At 34.7% G+C, this 22,108-nt stretch overlaps 2 protein-coding genes across 2 annotated transcripts in view; one reads left to right on the top strand and one right to left on the bottom strand.

The window, feature by feature from the left end:
• The first annotated feature begins 258 nt into the window (after nucleotides 1–258).
• On the top strand, nucleotides 259–8,150 carry LOC148950719 (uncharacterized). The gene is made up of 2 exons (XM_089091720.1): nucleotides 259–899; nucleotides 7,865–8,150. Exons 1-2 carry the CDS (start codon nucleotides 294–296, stop codon nucleotides 8,060–8,062), a joined length of 804 nt encoding a protein of 267 aa, XP_088947846.1. The 5' UTR covers nucleotides 259–293; the 3' UTR covers nucleotides 8,063–8,150.
• Nucleotides 8,151–15,385: 7,235 nt separating this feature from the next.
• Nucleotides 15,386–22,108, bottom strand: part of LOC148950718 (tetratricopeptide repeat protein 27) — a 71,497-nt gene continuing 64,774 nt past the window's right edge. Inside the window, exon 10 of the mRNA XM_089092599.1 lies at nucleotides 15,386–15,518. Coding sequence (XP_088948725.1) covers nucleotides 15,411–15,518 — 108 coding nt within the window. The 3' untranslated portion in view covers nucleotides 15,386–15,410. The remainder of the gene's footprint in view (nucleotides 15,519–22,108) is intronic.

Here is a 22,108-nt window from a genome sequence, read left to right as displayed (position 1 = left end):
AGGAAAAGCTAAAATATGTCATGCTGTTTTGCTTTTTAATCTTGCTAAAATAAGGTACTATAAAAGTGAAACTCTGCAAAAAATAAATAAATAAAGAATTAGAAACGATCTTGCGTTCGCAAGTTTTACTTTAAATCGTGATTCTGCATGGTTCCAAACGATTTACTTTTATAATGCTGAATTGCGCTTAAACTGCTTAGATAAGAAATCAGTAAATTTTTAGTTTTATTTAAAGGGGTAGAAATAATTTCAGATTAGTCTAGTAGCCAGTGGGGCAACCAATATAATAGAATATGATTAGTTACTTATCTATGGCAGTTATTTTCACATCTAGCGTCTTGGGTTTGCCATTCGAAGACGAAAGCATGTCGAAGAATCGGAATAACGGGGGGAACTTAGTAGGGAAGCCCCAGAAAAGACCATCATACTTATATGTAGACAGTGAAAGCTCCAATCAAGAATCTGAGCAAATAGAGGAACGAGGATATAACACATATATATCTGACGCAAAAGCCCCCACTGTTGAAAAAGAGGCTGAAGGAAAAGAGCTATTATCCTTATTGAAGGAAAACACTGATCTTGAGCCCTCCCCATTGGATCCTAGGGAATCATTTAGACCGGAGATTGTCAATATAAAAAATATTGAAGTTGAACCTCGATTGGAACCACGCCTTGATACAAAGATGGATGTTGTCAGCGAAGAGCCGGAGTTGACTGGGGACGATCATCTACAGTCTAGCGATTGGAAACAAATTATTCCAGGAGCTCCTAAGGCCACAGTAGGAATATCTGAGAGCGAAGATACACCCCTTAGCTCCAAAGATTCACCTTGGAAAGACTTTATCAACATCGATCTTGCAGGAGAGTCAGCTAAAATCGAGCAGCCTGGAGAGCAAAAGGTATGGTTAATGACCCTTTTTAATATAACACCACATCTGAAACTCCATAAATGATTTTTTAGGTGATAATTCCTAAAGTTTTCAGGAAAGAGGGAGGAGGGGCTCATTGAAAAATATTTATCCTTGAGGGCTTCCTCTATCCCCTTCATCTTTGTGAAGATATACAGATGATAGTAACGAAGCGAGTGAAAATCTCTTTCCATGTTGATCTGAAGAAAGTTTCCAGAATAATTGAAAATTTGCCCTTTTTGAAGCTTCTGACCCCCCCCCCCTTCAAAAACATACATTAGCTTTTATAGTCACCCGAAATGAGGAGCATATATTTAGTTCTTGTCAAAATACTTCCCCATTATGATTTACCTTTATAACTCTTAGCTAAAAATTGTTGAAAGGTTCTCGATGTTTCATTCTTCTAGGTCGTGAGTAAAGTAGGAAAACTAGCAAATTCTTCCTTCTCTATTTTTTCTATTCTTACTAAACTAATTGTTTCATCGTGAAAACTGTAAATAGTTATTTCTTTAATAGTTGTATTATTTATTGCAAAAAGCTGTTTTGTTTATTTTGTTAATGCTCGACATATGCCGTAGTAATCACGCCCACCGCTCTTTACTCTTCCTCATAACCTCATTTGTAAAATTCAACACATACGTAACGGGTTAAATTTCTAATTAAGACAGTATAAAAACGACCTTGGAAAAAAGGTATGACAGTCTTGGGAATTTTTTATTTTATTTTTCACCGTCTTGATTAACAATTTTAACCGCTGTTTATATATTTTACTTAATTGGTAAGGCTTTTCGAAAGCTTTATCAAGTTCGTGGTATGTTATAGTGCTCCGTACTCAAACGGCATTTTATAGTTCAAGATTTTTACAAAGTTCTCAGTATTCGGTATTTTACAGTATTTTGTATCAAAAACTTCTCTAGGAAGTTCATTGTACCGAATTGCAAGTAAAGAGCGATCTCTGACAATAGCAGCCGAAACTGTAAAAACTAGCAGTTCGGAAATAATCCATAAGCTACATCAAAACAATAGCATATAGTGCTGATTTTGAATATTTAAAACTTATGAAGTTTAAGTGATCGGATGTTTATCAAAGTTGCAACAAAAAGTTTGGAACGCCCAATATACCCATGATTGAATTTTCAAGTCCCTTGACAACAAACATACGAAATTTCATGTCAAGGTTGCATGCCTTGTGTACTTATTCTTTTTTTTATCTTTTTACGAGGGAAGATCATTCGGAACCAGAGCCACAAAAATTCAGGAGGCAAAAAAACAAAATTTACGCTTTACTGAAAACAAAATCCGTTTTAAATGTTTTCATTTTTTTACTACCATAGATAAAAAAAAATTTCAGTAAAGCACAAATTATGTTCTGGTCTTGAGAAGGCATTGGGATTATCGGCCCTACGCATGTTGATTCTTGCTCGTTTTGAGTTTGACTCGACTATTTATTGTAATTTCTGTTCGTTTTGAGTTTCATTTATTTATTGATAGTGATTTGTGGTAATTTTGCGCTTGGAAGATTATTTGACTTTATTTCTAATTATTTTTGGCTTAATGGAGCTCTTTTCTTTCTTTTGAAAAACTTGTTTTGTGGAAAAAGTTTTTTTTAATTAATTTCTGTTCGTTTTTATTGACATAGTCTTATCATGGAAAAAATAATAATTTTTATATCTTTTCAGTTTTTTTCTATAAGAATCCATACTTTGGGCTGCTATTTGTATATTCGAAAAACTTTTTCAACATTTTTAAATCCTGACACAAACAGTATTTTTTAATTTAATTTTATAACTGACCTGAAGTTGACCTGAAAAACAAAACTTTATATCATTCGCAAAAGATTCTATCTATGCTCTTTGACAACCTGGATACACTTACACTCTTTTTATTTATTTAAACTGCAAGAGCAGAAGTAGTAATAATAGTAGCCCTAAAAGTTTCAAATACCCCCAGTTGTTTTCGATATATTGCTGAGGTGTCTTATTAGCAACCAAAAATACAATGCCTTTTGATTTAGTTTAAAGCAACATTTAGTTTTAAAGCATAATGGGGTAATTGCATAATTTTGGGGTGTTGTCAGGACCAATATCCCTAAAGACATAGTTGCTGGACCGTTCCATTATGCTGAACAAAAGTACTGTCTCAAAATTTTGACTGGATGCATTTGGAAAATGAATGTACTTGAGAGAAGGGCAGCTTACAATGCAATTTATTTTTACTCTTAAAAAGGGCACCTGAACTTTTAATTTTGAATCTAATTAGCTGCTTTAAAAGTTTCAATGATATTTCTAAATATTATAGAGTGGTGCTGTCTATGATATTATTTACATGCCCTTTTGAAAACCTGTATGCATACAGTTTTATCGTTTAATTGAAACTCCTCCTAAATCTTACCTAAAAGTTTCACCTTGATACCCTTAGCGTCATTAGTTAGAGTAACTGTAGTGGTAGTATTAAAACTATACAAATAACGTCTTTTGGCTAGTTCAAAATCACTCCACAACTTACCCTTAAAGGTCTAACTTAATAACGTAAGTTGTTCTTCAGATATTGCTTTGTCACTTTTTTGAAAATCCACATGCTCACAGTTTGTTTTAATTTTGTTCACCATACTTCTAAATATCATAGGCAGCGCAATCGCGCTGCCTAAGTAAAAAAGGATGATGGCACAATGTATTATTATTGGGTTTTTTTTTCAATACCTGGGCACTTCGTATCGAAGGAGTTGTCGTAGAAATTTCAAAAAAGGCTCATTCGATTAGTGTGGCTAGTGCCCTTTTAATAGTAAAAAGTGATTGGAGGGCAACTAGCCCCCCCACGCCCACCATTCCCCCAAATATATCCAATCAACATTTTGAGATAGCCATTTTGTTCAGCGTAGTTGATTTCCAGATAGAAAATATATTTTTGAAGAGGACACTCCCCCAAAACCCTCAGGGCAAGGGTTTTAAGTTATGCCCTGGGGGCATATAAGAACGGTGTTGGCACAATGTATTATTTATTATTCTTTTTCCTTTAGAGTCAAGCGATATATTTCATGAAAGTAGACTTTCACTTCACAAGAAGACCGCTTTGCCAACTGAAAGATATCCTAATTCCTTCATGTGGTAGAAATGAAAAAAAAAAGTTTTTTTTAACTGAAGATAAGCAGAACGTTAAAACTTAAAACGAACAGAAATTATTACGTATATGAGGGGTGTTGCCCCCTCCTCAACACTTCGCTCTTTACGCTACAGTTTTTTAGTACTTTTAAAAAAGCTTCGTATTGTACTAATTAAACGACTCTCGTGTTTCAGGAGCCGTTCTTAAAAAATTGGGGAAAACTTCAAACTGTCACGTCACGCTAAAGTTTTTTAGTACTTTTAAAAAAGCATCTTATTGTTCTAATTAAATGACCCTTGTGTTTCAAGAGTCTTTCATAAATAATTGGGGAAAACTTCTAACTTTAGCGTAAAGAGTGATGTATTGAAAAGGGACAACCCCTTGTTAACGTAATAGTTTCTGTTCGTTTTAAGTTTTAATGTTGCTCCTTACTTTCAGTTAAAAAAACTTGTTTTTTTAAACTTAATTTATGATCGTCTTTTAAATAATGCCGGGAAACCAGTTTCCCTCTCCACGGAAAGATCCTCTAGACAATTCAATCCAGGTGAAAATTTACCCCGGACAGTTACCCTTAACGTCTTCACATGTAAAATTGAGTCGGCAAGGAGAAAGTGAGACAAATAAAAAGAATTTCATATAAGAGTACTAGAAAATTCTCCCAGTGTAAAATTTTCCCTGAAAAGTTCACTCCTGGAAGCTTCCCCTCCGTGGAAAATTCCCACACAAGAAAGATTCATCCCTCTCCCAACCGAAAAATTTATGCATACTTATCAATAACAAACATTATACGTAAACAATAGAAAAATTCCATAGCTTAAAGACCTGTCCCCAAGGGTTGTCAGGGGTCATTTTTTTTCCAAAGGCATAGTTATTTGACCTTTCAACTATGCTGAACAAAATGGCTATCTCAAAATTTTGATCAAATAACTTTGAGGGAAAAGGGGGCGTATGAAGGGGCTAGCTACCCTCCAATCTTTTTGTTCACTTACAAAGTGCACTAGAACTGTTAATTTCCGTTCGAATGAGCTCTCTCTTGATATTCTACGATCACTGTTCCGATACGATCACCCCTGGGGAAAAAACAAACAAATAAATAAACGCGAAACATGATCTTTCTTTTAGAAAAAAAAAATACAAAATTCCACATTTTTGCAGAAGGGAGCTTAAACCCCCTACAGTAGGGTTCTCCGTTGCGTTGAATATATTGGTGTGGTTTTCATTAAGATTCCTTGACTTTTAGGGGGTCTTTCCCCCATTTTTGGAAATCATTGAAATCTTCTCAGGCTCGTAGCTTTTGATTGTATTACTAAACTCAATGAATCTTATATATTTGGAATCAGCATAAAATGTCAATTCTTCTGATATAATTATTGATATCAAAATTTTATTTTTAATATTATTGCTTACTATTGAGCTGCGTCGCTCCTTACTTACAGAAGGCAATGCACTGTTGACAAACCAAGCGGACGATGCACAAGCCATGCCGCGTAACGTAGCAGTCACGCCGGATTTGATCGGGCTGAAAATCAACAAATATAAAATCAAATTCTGACGAACTCCAGAGACACTGGTAAATGACATTCCTCCAAATCAGACTCGTTTAGAAGTCGTCGGTCAATTCAAATATTTAGGATCGCTAATACATATAGCGGGTAGTTTCAGCAGAAAAGTTTAGAAGAGAACGCATTCCGCACGTGTAGTCTTTGTGCAATCGAGGAGGAACCTTCGAGGGCAAAGATATCTCCTCTTAAGGACAGAAATTCAAATTAATGAGGCAATCGACCGCTTAGTACTTTAGTACAATTGCATCATATGGCCCCTAAAAGCGAGTTGACATCAAAGCTTAGAATGTGTTCAATCACTCCTGCCTCATGCAAATTCTCGACTTCTTACCCTTGGATAAACTCAGTAACGCCGAAATTCAAATACACTGCCTCCAAAAATATGGCATTTGTGCAATGATAAAAAAAAAGAGACCACCTAACCTGGCCGCGTATTTCATAACCTGGCCTCAACACAGCACAAACTGATGACTGAACAGTACGGAATTCAACCGTCTGCTATACAATAGTGCTAGAATAAACTGAAAATCTTGTGTCCTAAGACAAGTACAAGTAAAGTCTGTTTTACCACGGCTCTTTGAGGCAAACTCAGCCAAGTAAAAATAGGTTTTCGTTCACTTCAAAAAAGTTTGAATGCACCTGATTTGCTTTTTGAGTCTTTAAAAGCACTGGCAGAAATTGAAGCTGCCAGAAAAAAGTAACAAAGCATGGACGAAATCACTTGAAAAACCATAATGAACACTTGACCTAAGCAAGCAAGAATTATGTCTTTTTAAATGCTATCTGTATATTTTGAAGCTCAGAGAAATACTAGAGATCTTTAAAGAAGTCTCTTTAAAATACCAAATTGGTTTCTGCTCTAATAATAAAAGCTCAATGATGGGTTGTAACAACTCCATAGAAAATGATAAGCAGCAATTATCCATGGTTAGTAATTGCCAAATTGAGTCGTCACTCCATTCCCCTTTGTACCTTGCATGCTGGTAAAAATATGACAAAAATTGAGAGGCCTTGTGCCGCTTCTTCAAAATTAGCTAGATAGCTGCATTTTACATTTCCAAGTTTAAAACCAAAATTTCGTCTCGTTTACAGGGTTGCCACCTGTGGCACGAATGTGCCATTTTAGCACTATTACAGTCATTTTTCTGACTGTAGCACCGAAAATCGCTCTGTAGCAGGCAAACTTTGGCAATTGTAGCACTTTAGGAACTGACTGTGGTGTCAACACTGCTCGTTTACCAAAATCCCGACGTATTCACTGAACACATAACATAATTTTGACTGTTTAAGACAAGAGCTAAATTTTCATGGAAACTTCTCCTTCCTCCATGCATTCAGCCCTGTCCCAAACAATATCTTATGATTATTCCAGGATTTTGGCAAAACTTGTCAGAAAGCTAATGAAATGTTAGGTCTACCTTATTCCTTCTAATTAAAAAGTTTTCGACACTGCTCCCTAAAAATATCTATATTTTCTTAGTCTCAATTTTTCACCAAAGCTCCATTTGATCTCCCTGAAAATCCAGTCCTTTTCCCCTAATTTTTTAAACGTCAAACGTTTACGTGACCAAACCCTAACCCTCCCCGCTCCAAAAAAGTCAATGTTGCTACATACTTACATGTTTAGATATAAGAATTTAAGCGTGAAATAAATCAACTCGAATAACCGAAGTCCGATAATGGATTTGAAAACAAAACTTCAGCACAAATAGCGGGGGCCTCAAAAAGGGAGAGGGAAAGGGAGAAAAGAGAGGCCTCCTCCTTTTCCATTGAAAAGGAGGAGGGCCACGGGTTTGAATATCTAGTATGTTAATAACAAAAAGAAACTAAATTTAAAAATACTTCTTTTTCAAAAGAAAATAAAGAGCAGAGTTAGAACTTACAACAAAAAGAAATAATCCAACATATGACAGGGTCAGCGTAGTCTCAACGCCCTGCTTTTCCCAATAAAATTCAACTTGTGCTTCCCAAAAATATTTTAGAATACAACTAATATAGCTAGTGGGTAGTTGCAATGCTTTACTTGCCGATTCAAACGTTAAGATTTGTCGGGAAAATTGGAGGGGAGCGGAAATCCCTCCAATTTCTCACAAGTGATTATTTTCACTTGAAAAACTTGTTGTTGATATTGTTATTCTTTTTGTTTGACTTTTCGATTGTTATTGCTTTTCAGGCTAGATCAGAAAAATTTACTTCTTCTCTTACGCGATGAAAAGACAGGATCAAATTTCTGACAATGTACCTATTTTTCCCCATTTCTAAACATAAAAAGTAAACATGTTTTTGTTTTTTTAGGCCAGATCAGACAATGCGGAAACTATATTAAATTCTAGAGGAGATGAAACAAATTTTGAGGACTTAATCAAGGAGATTGGAGAGGAGCGATTATCTGAAAGTGACGACGAGGAAGAGGCTCCATTTAGCTCGTATGCTTCTTCTGATGAGCTGAGGTCTATTATGACCCAGCTTTTGGCAATTACGAAAAAATCTTAAATATTCCATTTTATTAAGTTAATACAATATTTTATTTCACGTGTGGATTTTACTTTAAGTGAGAAATAAATTTTGGAAAAGATTCAAATATTTTAAGCCTAAAAGTATGTAGCATATTCAGTTATGAATGTGGCAAAATCCAGAAAGCAAGAGGCAGAGAAGACAAACTAAAGAAACAAGATGAATTAGCTTAACCTATGATTTCATCTGTACAGTCACAATAGGATTGCACAGCTATTCCTAAGCCAAGGTCTATAGTCCCAGGTCTTGGCAATTACAAAACAATGTGTATAGTTCCATTTTCTTGGTTTCTTACACAAGTATGGAGCTCTTGTTTCAAGAAACAATTCAAATCTTCAATGGTTGATGTTCTTCTTAGAACATGCAATTTTGCAGCAAGCCTACGCCTATAACTGGCACTGGAAGGAAAATACACTTATACCTTTAGACTTACTAGGTTCAGATAAATACACACAATGAGCCAGAATTACGATTTTACTTCGACTTATTCTTAGAGAATGATCTAAGTTGAAAAAGAAAATGAGAATTTTTCTTTCTATTTTCAAATGTTTTGCAATCTTTTTAAGGTATTGTTCAATCTAAAAGAAAAGAAAAAACAAATGTTAAATACTCAATTCGGTAGACGGACAAAGCTGAATTCTAGCTATCAAATGCTGGCAAAAATATTATCTCATGTTAAAAAATCAAAAAGGTAGGACGGCAGAAAAATAACATTCGAACTTGCACATAAAACATAAACCTAGAAATACCAAGAACAGCAAAATGAAAAAATTGTTCCCCCTCCCCCTCTTGGAACCATTTTATATCTATTCACGCCTAAAAAACGCGAGTTTCTAAAATTTATCTATAATTGTTTCAAAATAATATTTGTTGGAAGAAGGAGGACAATAGGAGGCCCTGAAAAAGGCCATAAAACTTTGTTCCAAAGGACTTGAAACTACTGCTTCAAGTCTCCCGGCCAAGGAGAACCTGAGTGCACGACAAAAAGTTGAAAAGAAGCATATTTGTTTGGCTGAAAATTGGCACGAAAAGGATAAAAAAAAGATTTTTTTTACAGTTTGAAAATTAAACTAATTGTTCCTGAACCCTGGAACAGACAAACATTAGTTTAGTTTGGGGGTATATGCACCCTAACAATGGCGAAATAAGTTCCATTTGGCTTGAAATTTGTGTCCTTAAGTCCTTCGGTCCTAATGCACAAATAAAAATTACAAGAAAATTTGGTTCCTCTGAGAATGGTGCCCCAAAAAAGGTCTTTTTTTGGTTGGTTTGAGCACTAGCCCCCATAATATACGACTAAAAAGGGTCCGTTTCACCTGACATTTTTACCTCACGACGGTTGACGGTTTCAGGTGAAAGCGGTCCGTTTCATCTGACGTTTTCACCTCGCGACGGTTGACGGTTTCAGGTGAAAACGGTACGTTTTCACCTGACTGGCATAAAAATTTCAAGAATTGTTGCCTTGGCAAGGGGACCTCAAGTCCCTAGGCCAAGAAGAGCCTAATAAAAGAAATCTAGTTCGAAGACATAGACTTCCAAAAAATAAGGCCTGAAAAGGGCCAAAAACTTATTCTGTCTGATCAGCTGAAACTCATAGTAGCTCACGATCAAATTTAAGACTTTTAATATGTGACTCATGGCCAATAGGCTAAACTTATCGTACCAAAAAGACGTATCTTGTTCTTCAGAATTTTATAAAAGAGCAAATATAGGTTTTACGATTTTACTGCAAGGAAAGTTTCGATCAAAGATTTAAATAAGAAATCCTTGCATACAATCTTTTTATTTTTATTTATTAATTGCAAGCTTTCTAAAATATACACTTAAGAAGATTTCCCTTGAATTATTATTTTTCAATCTTCTAAGACATAAAAAACTTTTTTCTAATGCGCCCGTCCAAAACTAAGTAAGCTCCCCCCAGTGTTTAAGCAAAAGTAAAAAACTAAAGTCTGAAGATGTTTGTCACGAGAGTTTTACTTCTTTAAGAATTTATTTTTGAATGGTTCAATTTTGTATTTTGTGAAATGTGCGATTTTTTCATTACTATGGAATTTGTATAATACCATGAATTTACCAAATCCTAGAACCTTTTAAGTTCTGATACGACCCTCTACATAGATATATTTAAATTTCAAGCTCTGATAGTGGATTTTAACTGTACTAAAAAATATGCTGGATATGGTGGATTTATTTAGCGAGATAAAGTATGTATTTTTATATGATTTTTAGATGAACAAGTTTACTAAAAGAATGAATTAAAGTAACACCCCCTTGATTACTGTCTCATTTTCTGTCACTTTTTTTCTGTCTCATGAGAAATACAATACTATCTTCTAAGACGACCAAAGTAACAGCTTCTTGCAGCTTTTAACAAAAGTAGGTTTGTTAACAATAACAGGAATAATTTCTTTAAGCATAAAAAAATCATAAAAGTTGTAGCCTGCGAATCTGTGGAGCAAAAGTATCATTAAAAATACAAGGCACCGTGCTTTTCTTGGACCCATCGTAAAAATACACCTACACTTTTTTTACACGTAGAGGAGGCAATGCGCTAAAAATTTGGGATCAAAAAGTTGGAAAATTTAGACTTTATAGTAGAAATTATTAAAATTTGTAAGTTTCAACTAAAATTCTCCATGTTTAGTCTCAGGCAGGCACATACGCGGAGGGGGAATGTAAGGGAATCAAGTATTCTATCTCGTATATTTCAGCAGATAGTAATCAGAGGCAACGCTGTAGCGTTGCCTATATAGTAAAGGCCATACGGCTCCAATGTTTTATTATTATTTTATTTTTTTTTCCCAGAGGCACTTTATATGGAAGGGGTCGTCGTAGAAGCTTCAAAGGGGCCTCATTCGATTGGAAATCGAGAGTTCTAGTGCCCTTTTTAATAGTCAAAAGTGATTGGAGTGCAACTAGCCCCCCCCCCCCCGCCCCGCAGGCCCCCACCCACATCCCAACAAAAATTTGAGATGGCCATTTTGTTCAGCGTAGTTGATTCCCGGACAGGAAATATATTTTGAGGAGGTCACTTCTCCCCCAATATTAGAGCGAAGACTGCCATTAATCTCCTAGGGGCATATCAGGTTTTCAAAGAAGGCGTTGTAATAGAAACTTAAAAAGAGTCCCTATCAATAGGAAATGAATAGGCTAGTTCCCTTTTTAATAGTCTAGCGTGATTGGAGTGTAACTAGCCCCCCCACACCCCTCATTTCCCTGAAACCATTCAATCAGAATTTTGAGATAGACATTTTGTTCAGCGTAGTTGATTTCCTGATAGAAAATGTGTTTTTGAGGAGGTTACTCCCCCACAATCCTCAGGGTAAGGGTTTTAAGTTATGCCCTGGAGGCATATAAGGTTTTTATAGAAGGCGTTCTCGTAGAAACTTCAAAACAGGATCATTCGATTGGAAATTAAAGGACTAGTGCCATTTTTTATAGTCGGAAGTGATTGGAGTGTAACTAGCCCCCCTCCCCCCCCCCCACGCCGATCATTTCCCCAAACACATCCAATCAAAATTTTGAGATAGCCATTTTGTTCAGCGTAGTTGATTTCCAGATAGAAAATATATTTTTGAGGAGGACACTCCCCACAGCCCTCAGGGCAAGGGTATTAAGTTATGCCTTGGGGGCATATAAGGTTTTTATAGAAGGTGTTGTCGTAGAAACTTCAAACAAGTCTCATTCGTTTGGACATTAAAGGGCTAGTACACTTTTTAATAGTCGAAAATGATTGGAGTGAAACTAGCCCCCCCCCCCGACGCGCATAATTTCCCCAAACACATCCAATCCAAATTTTGAGATAGCCATTTTGTTCAGCGTAGTTCATTTCCAGATAGAAAATATGTTTTTGAGGAGGACACTCCCCTACAACCTTCAGGGCAAGGGTTTTAAGATGTGACCTGGGGGCATATAAGGTTTTTATAGAAGGCGTTGTCGTAGAAACTTCAAAAAAGGCTCATTCGATTGGAAATTCAAAGGGATAGTGCCCTTTTTAATAGTCGAAAGTGATTGGAGGGAAACTAGCCCCCCCACACCCATCATTCCCCCAAACACATACGATCAAAATTTTGAGATAGCTATTTCGTTCAGCATAGTTGATTTCCAGATAGAAAATATATTTTTGAGGAGGACAATCCCCCACAACCCTCAGGGCAAGGGTTTTAAGTTATGCCCTGGGGGCATATAAGGTTTTTATAGAAGGCGGTGTCGTAGAAACTTCAAAACAATTGGACGTGCAACTAACCCACCTCTCACGCCCACCTTTCCCCAAACACATCCAATCAAAATTTTTAGACAGCCATTTTATTAAACGTAGTTTTAAGTTCTGGAAATTAGGTCTTTGAGGATGAAAACTCCCCCACAGCCCTCAGGGTAAGAGTTGTAATTTAAGGATTCTCCGAATCCTTCCCATTATTTCTTATGGAAGGGATGCTCGTATAAACTTTGGAGAGGTCTCATTTGACTGAAAATTGAAAGTTCTTATTCACTGTTTAAGAGTCAAAAGCGATTATGGGATAACTATCCCCCCCTCTTCCACACCCTAGATGCATCAGATAAAATTTTGAGATACACATTTTGTTAAAATAGTTCAAGTTCTGATAACAAAAAAAACTCCGGTGTCAACACAGCCCACCAGGGCCCGGGGGTAGGCGTTGTAAGCCCTGGGGCATAACTTATTAAAGGGGGTTTATAACTTATAAGAAGGGGTTTTGTATGGGAAGAACACATAGGAAATCTATTATAATTATCCAATTATAAGGTTAAAATACATACTCTGACATGGATGTAAAATTGCTTTGGCACACAAAATCCTATTAAGGTCAATTCCAAACAGTCGTGATCCCTTTGTGTCAGCAAGTGAAATGGTCTAAACCCCCTTACTGGAGCTATTTTTTCAATCCATTCATTGTTGTCAATCGCTGTCCACAAGTTTATGCAAGCTGTCTATTGTTCATATATAAGGTTTTATCAAAGAGGTAATCGTATAGACTTTGAAAAAAGCCTCATTCTATTTAAATTGAAAGTTCTAGATCCGTTTTTTAAAGTCGAGAATAATCGGACAGTAAGTACCCCCCCCCCCAAGCCATAAAAACTTGAAACTGTTTGCAATCAAAAACGAACAAAAATTAATTGAAAGAAAAAACTTTCCGAAAAATAAGTTTTTCAAAGAAAAGTAAATGCCATTTTAAACTTAAGCTCAGCAGATACAAATACCTTTTAAAATTCTAACTCAGAACGACCAAAAATAACTATTAAAGAATAAATGAAACACAAAACGAACAGAAATTAAATAAACAATCATAGCAAAAAACATACAACAAGTAACAATATAAATGAATAAATAGATCTTAAAGCGATTAAGGCTTCGATTGAATATGAAAATCAAGCTTAAAACGAAAACAAGTATTTTGCTATTAAATTATAAATGAAACTTAAAACGAACAGAAATTAAATAACAATTAATGCAAACAAACATACAATATATATTAATTTAAATGAATAAATAAATCTTAAAACGAGTGAGACTTAAATTGAATACGAAAATAAAGTTTGAATAGAATAAAAATAACTACAAACAAGAATTTGGGTATCGCCTCACTGCAGAAGCCTAAAAACTACTGCGTCATTTGCGCTTTACTGAAAGAGAATTATATTACAAATGTTTTTTTTGTACTTAATATTGAAAATAAATATTAAAATTACAGTAAAATTTTGAACTGATGAGCTTTTAGCAATTAATATCATTATGCATCAAATATTCAGTTTAATTTATTCGTTCTTTTCAAGATTAGTCAAGACAAATATAGTTTCACTACAACCAAATTTGGATACTCCCCCCTTCTTTAACTTTAAAAACCTAAAGCCTTCTGCGTCATTGGTGCTTCACTGAAAACGAATTACTAGTATATTACAAATTTATTGTTTTCCAGTTATTGAAGCATTTAAAATGAAAACAAAATTACAGTGAAAAAAAAAAACTTGAACTCATGGATCTTTCAAAAATTAATATCATTATATATCTAATATTGAATTCGATTTTGTTTTTACTTTCTATAACTCTTCAAGACTCGTATAGTTTTGCCATTTTTTTTAACTCTGCCATTTTTTCTAACTAATCGTGTTGGTTTGTTATATTCTATGGCTTCTAGGCATTTCTGTTTGAGCGGAAAACTGCACCTCAAACTTTGTGGAACATGCATTTTCTTGCATGAAACACCAAAATATAATCAAATGTCAAGTTTCGGAGTGTTCCACTCGCAAGCAAGTGCCATTGGTATTTTTGAATCCGCGAGGTCAATTTAGGGGGTGGAGGGTAGGCTAATTCTCGTAGCAGCCCCATTCCGTCATGGTATGATTCACACTTTCAACACCTGGCTTCCGGACTATCATATAATCTACCAAGCATACAACTACCCCAAATCGGTATCAATAAATAAATGAAACCCAAAACGAACAAAAATTAAAATAAATGTTAGAGTCAAACTCAAAACGAGCATAAATTAATAAGAGTACGGTTCAAAACCCCTATGCTTTTTAAAAGCCGGAATATAATTTGTACTTTACTGAAAAAAATTCAAATGAGTTTACTGAAAAAAAATGTGCATTGTCAATTTAATATACATATGCTGATATTTATTCCCTAAAATCTTAATTAATGAATGAATTGTTTTCAGTAAAGCGCCAATGACGCAGTAGGTTTTAGGCTTCTGCAGTGATGCGATACCTAAACTCTTGTTTGTAGTTATTTTTATTCGATTTAAACTTGATTTGCATATTCAATTTAAGTTTCACTCGTTTTAAGATTTATTTATTCATTTACATTGTATGTTTTTACATATTGTATGTTTGTTCGCATTGATTGTTATTTAATTTCTGTTCGTTTTAAGTTTCATTTATACTTTAATAGCAAAATATTTGTTTTCGTTTTAAGCGTGATTTTCATATTCAATCTAAGCATTACTCGCTTTAAGATCTATTTATTCATTTATATTATTACTTGTTGTATGTTTTTTGCTATGATTGTTTATTTGATTTCTGTTCGTTTTGGGTTTCATTTATTCTTTGATAGTAATTTCTAGTCGTTTTGATTTTGAATTTTATCAAGTATTTGTATCTCCTGAGCTTAATTTTAAAATGGCCTTTACTTTTCTTTGAAAAACTTATTTTTCGGAAAGTTTTTTTTAATTAATTTTTTCTTCTAAGAAAGACTGACACAAAATAGAGTCTCCCTGAATTTTTGTTTCCCCATCTTCTAAGAAATACACAAATATCTTCTAATACGTTCTTGCAAACGGAATATCAAAGTGAAAGCTCACTTTAATTTCTAAGAAGCAGTAGACTTGATAACAATAGAGGAAAGGATTTCTTTAAGCTTCAGATGAAGTTCTTCGATTTCATTTGGCAGTGGAGCAATTAAAGATGTTTTGTATTGCTGAAAAAAAGAACAATACTCAATCAGAAGTATAAAAGAAAAAGGCCAAAAAATAAGTAATACAGACACATTACAATAAAGCTCAAATAATCCTTAAATAATAATCGATAATAGAAATTGACGCTTTTACCAATTAGCCTGTTCAGGAAGGCAACTAAAATCAAGAACCACACACAAAAGTCACCCTTGATAGAGACACTGGAGAAATTTATCCAAGCCCCATTTTTAATGAACTTATTAATTCTGATACTTCAGTTAATACTTTTTTTCGCAAATTTCTATTTTACAGCCTATATCTGATAATACCATATACGGTAAGCAATTAGCGTCCCAAAAAGCTATAAAAAAATGATTTGCTATGTTTGAATAGTCATTCAATAGTCTGATGTTTTTGTTCAGTTGCACTTTTGCCATTGCTTGCAGAGGACCTGTTTTATTTTGGTGCATCTTTTTTAAGGTTTGTCTTGTTTTCATTTTGTCATGGGGACTTTTATCTGTGTTTTTTACTGATTATTCACTTTTTCCACTGAGGATTGTTAAGCAAAGCTATCGATCGAAATATTTGCATACTATTCTTCTTTTTTCACTGGTTTGGATTATCCTCAGTTTTTTCTTCGTTAGTTTTTTTCATTCTGTTAGGCCTGTTCCAGTTCAATTTAGTATCTCGCCGGTGCCAAAAACCTATATTATATCAAAACCGTCGCAGAAAGGAAATTACTTAAATTTAAGGACCAAACTTTTAAATGTGACAGAACCCAATTGAATTTTCATATTTCTTTGTCACATAGTTGACAATTTTGCCCAGCGATAAAATCCCAATAGTCCAGTTTCTGTAGAAGCTCATTAACATGTAACTCACATTATATGTAATGTTACTACTATACGAATATCTAAGGCGGAAAAATGTCTGTTCCTGCTGCAAGAATAAGAAGAACTATTTAATATGTACTAAGCATGTACATACGCAGGGTGGAGGGGGGCCCAGGGCCTGACCTCTCGGGAACACCAAATCTCTTTTAGTTTATAGACCCTTCTCATTCAGAGCATGAATATATTTTTTTTATTTTTGCCCTCCCTCCCTCCACCAGAAAAAAATCATACGCACATGCATAGTACTATAGTATTGTGAAATATATACTATATGCATGTAATGACGTGCACTGGAGTTATTAAGAAGAACTATTAGAGAGTAACATTATATTAAGAACATAATATGTATAATATTTAACTATTATTAAGAAAGTTATTATTACACATTATAGTTATGACAGTATACTAAATAATAATATAGTGTAACAACATAATAATATTGTAAATCATAATATTACTGCTACTACTAAAAACAACTCACTGCAGCATCAAGCCACCTAGGAGCAACACAACTACGCACACTCCTCTTTCATTCCAATCAATTCAAAGCTTCTCTCTTTACACCCTCCCAAGAAGTTTCCATTCCCTTTGGATCTTTCCTTATGACATCCTCCCATACCGTTCGGGGTCAACCTGCTTTTTTTGGCCCTATCAGGGATGTCCAGCCTGCGGCCCGTGGGCCACACTGTTGCCCACTTGAGATTTTTTTTTTTGCAGCCCACTATTCATTGTCACTCAAATTGTCATTGAAATTTAATAGGTTCTGCAACCCATTGGATTATTTCAAGTGACAATGCGGCCCAGTATAATGAGAGATTGGATACCCATGCCCTAGACGGTTGCCCGACAAAGATGGTCTTAGGCAATCTATCATCCTTTATCCACAGAAAGTGTTCTAGCCAGTGGCGAATCCAGGGGGACGAGCGGGACACGCCCCCTAAAATACTCTAAAGTAGTGTAATTTACTTAACTAACGCAAATTTGCGTTAATTAAACTTGCTTCTAACGCAAGTTTATCGGATCAACCTATTTTTTGCCCCCCCCCAAAAAAAAAATCTTGAATCCGCCCCTGGTTCTAGCCATCTCAACCTTTCTCTCATTATAGCTCTAGAAAGCAGGATTGACCCACAGATTTCGAAGAGCTTACGGTTGAGATACGGTCAGGCAGTTGGGTACCCAGGAGAATCCGTACGCAATTTCTCTCGAAAACGTCAACATAATCCTCCTCCGTTTTTCCTAGGTGCATAAACGTATCTCCCTATTCTTCCCAACTTTTTTCAACTATGGAGAAACACCTGGACCTTGTCTATTCTACTTTTGACATATGTACTGCACCCACCGTCTTTACAACTAATGCTACCAAGGCAAGTAAAGCTGTCCAATTGATCAAGTTCTCGTTAATCAACATCATTTCTTCGCCTTCGCTTATTCCCAGTCTTATCAACCTAGTTTTCTTAACCTTAATTTTCAAACCTATTTTTGTACTGAACTCGCAAAACCTCTAAAATTCATTCATTTTGCAAATACTTTCATCGACGATGCTTAAATTATCAGAATAGCCTAAGTCTAAAAGAGCTTTACTTCCGTAATTGATTCCGCGTTCTCCCAATGCCGTTGCTGTGCTCCTTAGAACTAAGTCCATCAATATACATAAAAATGGGTATAGGATGCAACCCTGCTTAACTCATGATTTAATTCGAAACCAGCTGCTAACCTCATTTCCAGCCAGCAATGTTATTCACGTACATAGCACTAATAACTTTATTGTGTTTATCTGATATACTATACAAGGATAAGACCTTTGATAAAGTTCTCCTATCAGCTGAATCATACGCTTGCTCATAATATATAAAACTGAGGAATAAAGGGGTTTGATGACTGGGACTTTTAAATTATTATTCCAAGAATGAAAAATTTGGTTGATGCATCCTCTTCCCTTCTTAGAACCACACTGCAAACTTCTATCTACAACATCTCTATTCTCTAAGTCTAATAAGTATCATCATACTAAGCAATTCTTTTCCTACAGAAGCCAATCTAATGCCTCTATAATTATCACACTCAGTTTTTCCCCATTCTTATCGTTTTTTTAAGTTTTCACACAAATTTTAAAAGTACATTTTAAGAAACAAAATATATTTTCAAAGTTTTCACTTCATTGACTTTATTAAATAAAGATTATTAAAACTTTAAGGAATACATATCAGTATATGTATATTAAACTGACAATACATGGTCATTTGTTTTGTTTCAGTAAGTGCAAATTATGTTCTAGTCTTGAGATGGCATGAGGGTTGTCAGCCCTACTCATGTTAATTATTAAACAGAAAAACATTCATTTCATTCATCAAAAAGAGAAACAAAATTTGGAGCAAAATAAATTAAATGTAAAATTTGTTTTCATTGAACGTCATCCTTGCTCCAATCTGGTATTTAAATATTTTCGTTTTGTTTTATTCTATTATTTTGTAGCCTAATGATTTACAAGTCCAGTTGCAGTGAGTGCAGGGGCGTAGATCGGGTGAAGGGGTGCCTTTGCTCCTAGATTTTTTACTACGTCCTCTCTCCCCCCATTGATTAAAAAAACTTTTTTTTTACTCTCTTTGAAAAATTCCCTTTTTAAAATAGAAGCTCGTTTTGAGTTCGACTTGGTTATTTAATGTAATTTATGTTCATTTTGGGTTTCATTTATTTATTGATGGCAATTTGTGGTATTTTTACGCTTGGAAGATTATTTGACTTGAAGCTAAAATGAAGCTCTACTTTTCTATGAAAAACTTGTTTATAGTAAAAAAAATTTTAAAATATTTTCTGTTTGGCTTTTATTGACATGTTTTTTTACATGAAAAAAAAAATATAATTTTAATTTTTTTTTTTTTTTTTGTAAGAATCCATAGTTCGGCTTGCTATTTGTATGTTGGAGAAACCTTTTCAACAATTTTTAATCCTGAAACAAATAGTATTGTTAATTTAATTTTGCACCTCCTCAAGTTGACCTGAAAAATTAAACTTCATATCATTCTCAAAAAATCATTTTTATGCTTTTTGACAAATTGTAAGAGCACAAGTAGTAATAGTAGTACCCCAAAAATTTTCAATTTATTACCCCCAGTCGTTCTCAATATATTGCTGAGGTGTCTTATTGGCAACCATAAACACAGTGCCTTTTCATTTAGCTTTGAAGCACAATGGGCCAATTGCATAATTGTGGGGGTTTGACATTCTTAATATCCATAGAGATATAGTTACTGGACTGTTCTACTATCCTAAACAAAATGGCTGTCTCAAAATTTTGACTGGATGTGTTTGGAAAATGAAAGAGTTTGGGAGGAGGACTTCTTGCCCTCCTATCTCTTTTGACTCTTAAAAAGGGACTCTTAAAAAGGGCACTGGAATCTTTAATTTCCAATCTAATATAATTCTTTAAAAAGGGCACTAGAATCTTTAATTTCCAATCTAATATAATTCTTTAAAAGTTTCAATAATATTTCTAAATATTATAGAGCAGTGGTGCCTATGATATTGCTTATATTCCCTTTTGAAAACCTGCATGCATATTGTTTTTTTTTTTTTGTTCAATTGAAACTCCCCCTAAACATTTCCTAAAAGGTTCACCTTAATACCCTTAGCGTAATCAAACAGTTCGTGGTAACGAACTGTAAGTAAGGAGCGACCCGGCTCAATGGTAACCAAAACTGTAGAAAACGGAATTTTGATACCAATAGATACATCAAAAGAATAAAATTTTAATGCTGATTTCAAATATAGAAGTTTCATCAAGTTTAGTCCTACCTATCAGAAGTTACGCGCATGAGAAAATTTGGCTGATTTTCGAAAAAAGGGGGAAAGACCCCCTGAAGTTATAGAACCTTAATGAAAATCACACCATCATATTCAGCGTATCAGAGAACCATACTGCGGAGGTTTCAAGCTCCTATCTACAAAAATGTGGAATTTTGTATTTTTTGCCAGAAGAAAGATCACGGATGCGTGTTTATTTGTTTGTTTGTTTGTTTTTTTTTTTTTTTTCCAGGGGTGATCGTATCGACCCACTGGTCCTAGAACATCGTGGGAGGGCTCATTCGAACGGAAATTAAAAGTTCTATTGCCCTTTTTAAGTGACCAAAATAAAGAGGGAAACTAGGCCCCCTCCCACGCTCATGTTTTTCCCAAAGTCACCCGATCAAAATTTTGAGATAGCCATTTTGTTCAGCATGGTCGAAAATATGATAACTATGTCTTTTAGGATGACTTAATCCCTCGAAGTCTCCGGGGGGAGGTCTGAAAGTTATTAACTTTGCCCAATGTTTACACATAGTATTGGTTATTGGGAAGTATACAGACGTTTTCAGGGGGGATTTTTTTCTGGTAGTGAAGGGTGGAGTGGGTCGGGTGTTATGTGGGACGATCTTTCCACGGAGGAAGTTTTCATGGTCACAAAGACATTGTTTTGAAGAGGGCGCCAGGTTTCCCAGCATTATTTAAAAAAAAGATTAGACATTAAATTAAAAAAAACCAAGTTTTTCAACTGAAATTAAGGAGCAACATCAAAACTTAAAACGACAGAAAACATTACATATATGATCGGGTTCACCTCCTAGTCAATACCTCGCTCTTTAAGCCAAAGATTAATTAGTACTTTCATAATAGCTATTTATTTTAATTAACGGCATTTGTGATTAAGGGGTCATTTTTAAAGAATTGGAACAAAATTCGAACTTTAGCTTAAAGAGCAAGGTATTGACTAGGGGGCGAACCCTCTAATATAGGTATTAAAAATGTTCGTTACGTAAGTTAATTCGTAAGTTACGTATAGTTATTACTAATAAAAACGTTCGTAAATAAAATTAAACAGGTTTCGAGAAAGCCATTTAACCAATTAAAAGTAAAATTAATATTCAAATTTTGTTGTAAATATTCATGTACGGTGAGCCAAAATCAAAACCTGCATTAATTCAAAAACGTCCAAAAATTAAATAAAAAAAAACAAGTTTTTTTTAACTGAAAGTAAGGAACGACGTTAAAACTTAAAACAAACAGAAATTATTCCGTATATGAAAGAGGCTGTCCCCTCCTCAATGCCTCGCTCTTTACGCTAAATTTTGACTTTCTCACAACTCTATTTTTTTTAACAATAAAAAACTTTAGCGTGAAGATCGAGGCGTTGAGGAGGGGACAGCCCCTTTCATATACGGAATAATTTCTGTTCGTTTTAAGTTTTAACGTCGTTCCTTACTTTCAGTTAAAAGAAACTTTATTTTTTTTATTTAATTAGTTACAGGAACGCTGGTGGTAGTATTAAAGTATAGACATAGTGCCTTCTGGCAAGTTCAAAATCCAGCGGAGCTTACCCTTAAAGGTCTAACTTAATAATGTGCCGTTTCTGAGATATTGCTTTGTCACCTTTTTGGAAATCTACATGCTTATCAAACAGTTCGTGGTAACGAACTGTAAGTAAGGAGCGACCTGGCTCAATAGTAACCAAAACTCTAAAAAACTGAATTTTGATACCAGTAGATACATCAAAAGAATCAGATTTTTATGCTGATTTCAAATAAATGAGTTTCATCAAATTTAGTCTAACTCATAAAAAGTTAAGAGCCTGGAAAAATTTGCCTTATTTTCGAAAAAAGGGGTAAACATCCCCTATAAGTCGTAGAATCTTAAACCATCAGATTCAGCGTAACAGACAACCCTACTGTAGATGTTTCAAGCTCCTA

Source organism: Artemia sp. Qi Xiang Cuo, chromosome 7 (assembly GCF_049724085.1).
Source record: "Artemia sp. Qi Xiang Cuo chromosome 7, ASM4972408v1, whole genome shotgun sequence".
NCBI lineage: Eukaryota > Metazoa > Arthropoda > Branchiopoda > Anostraca > Artemiidae > Artemia > Artemia sp. Qi Xiang Cuo.
The sequence above is the reverse complement of the archived record's forward strand: the minus strand, read 5'-3'. Positions and strand labels throughout refer to the sequence as shown.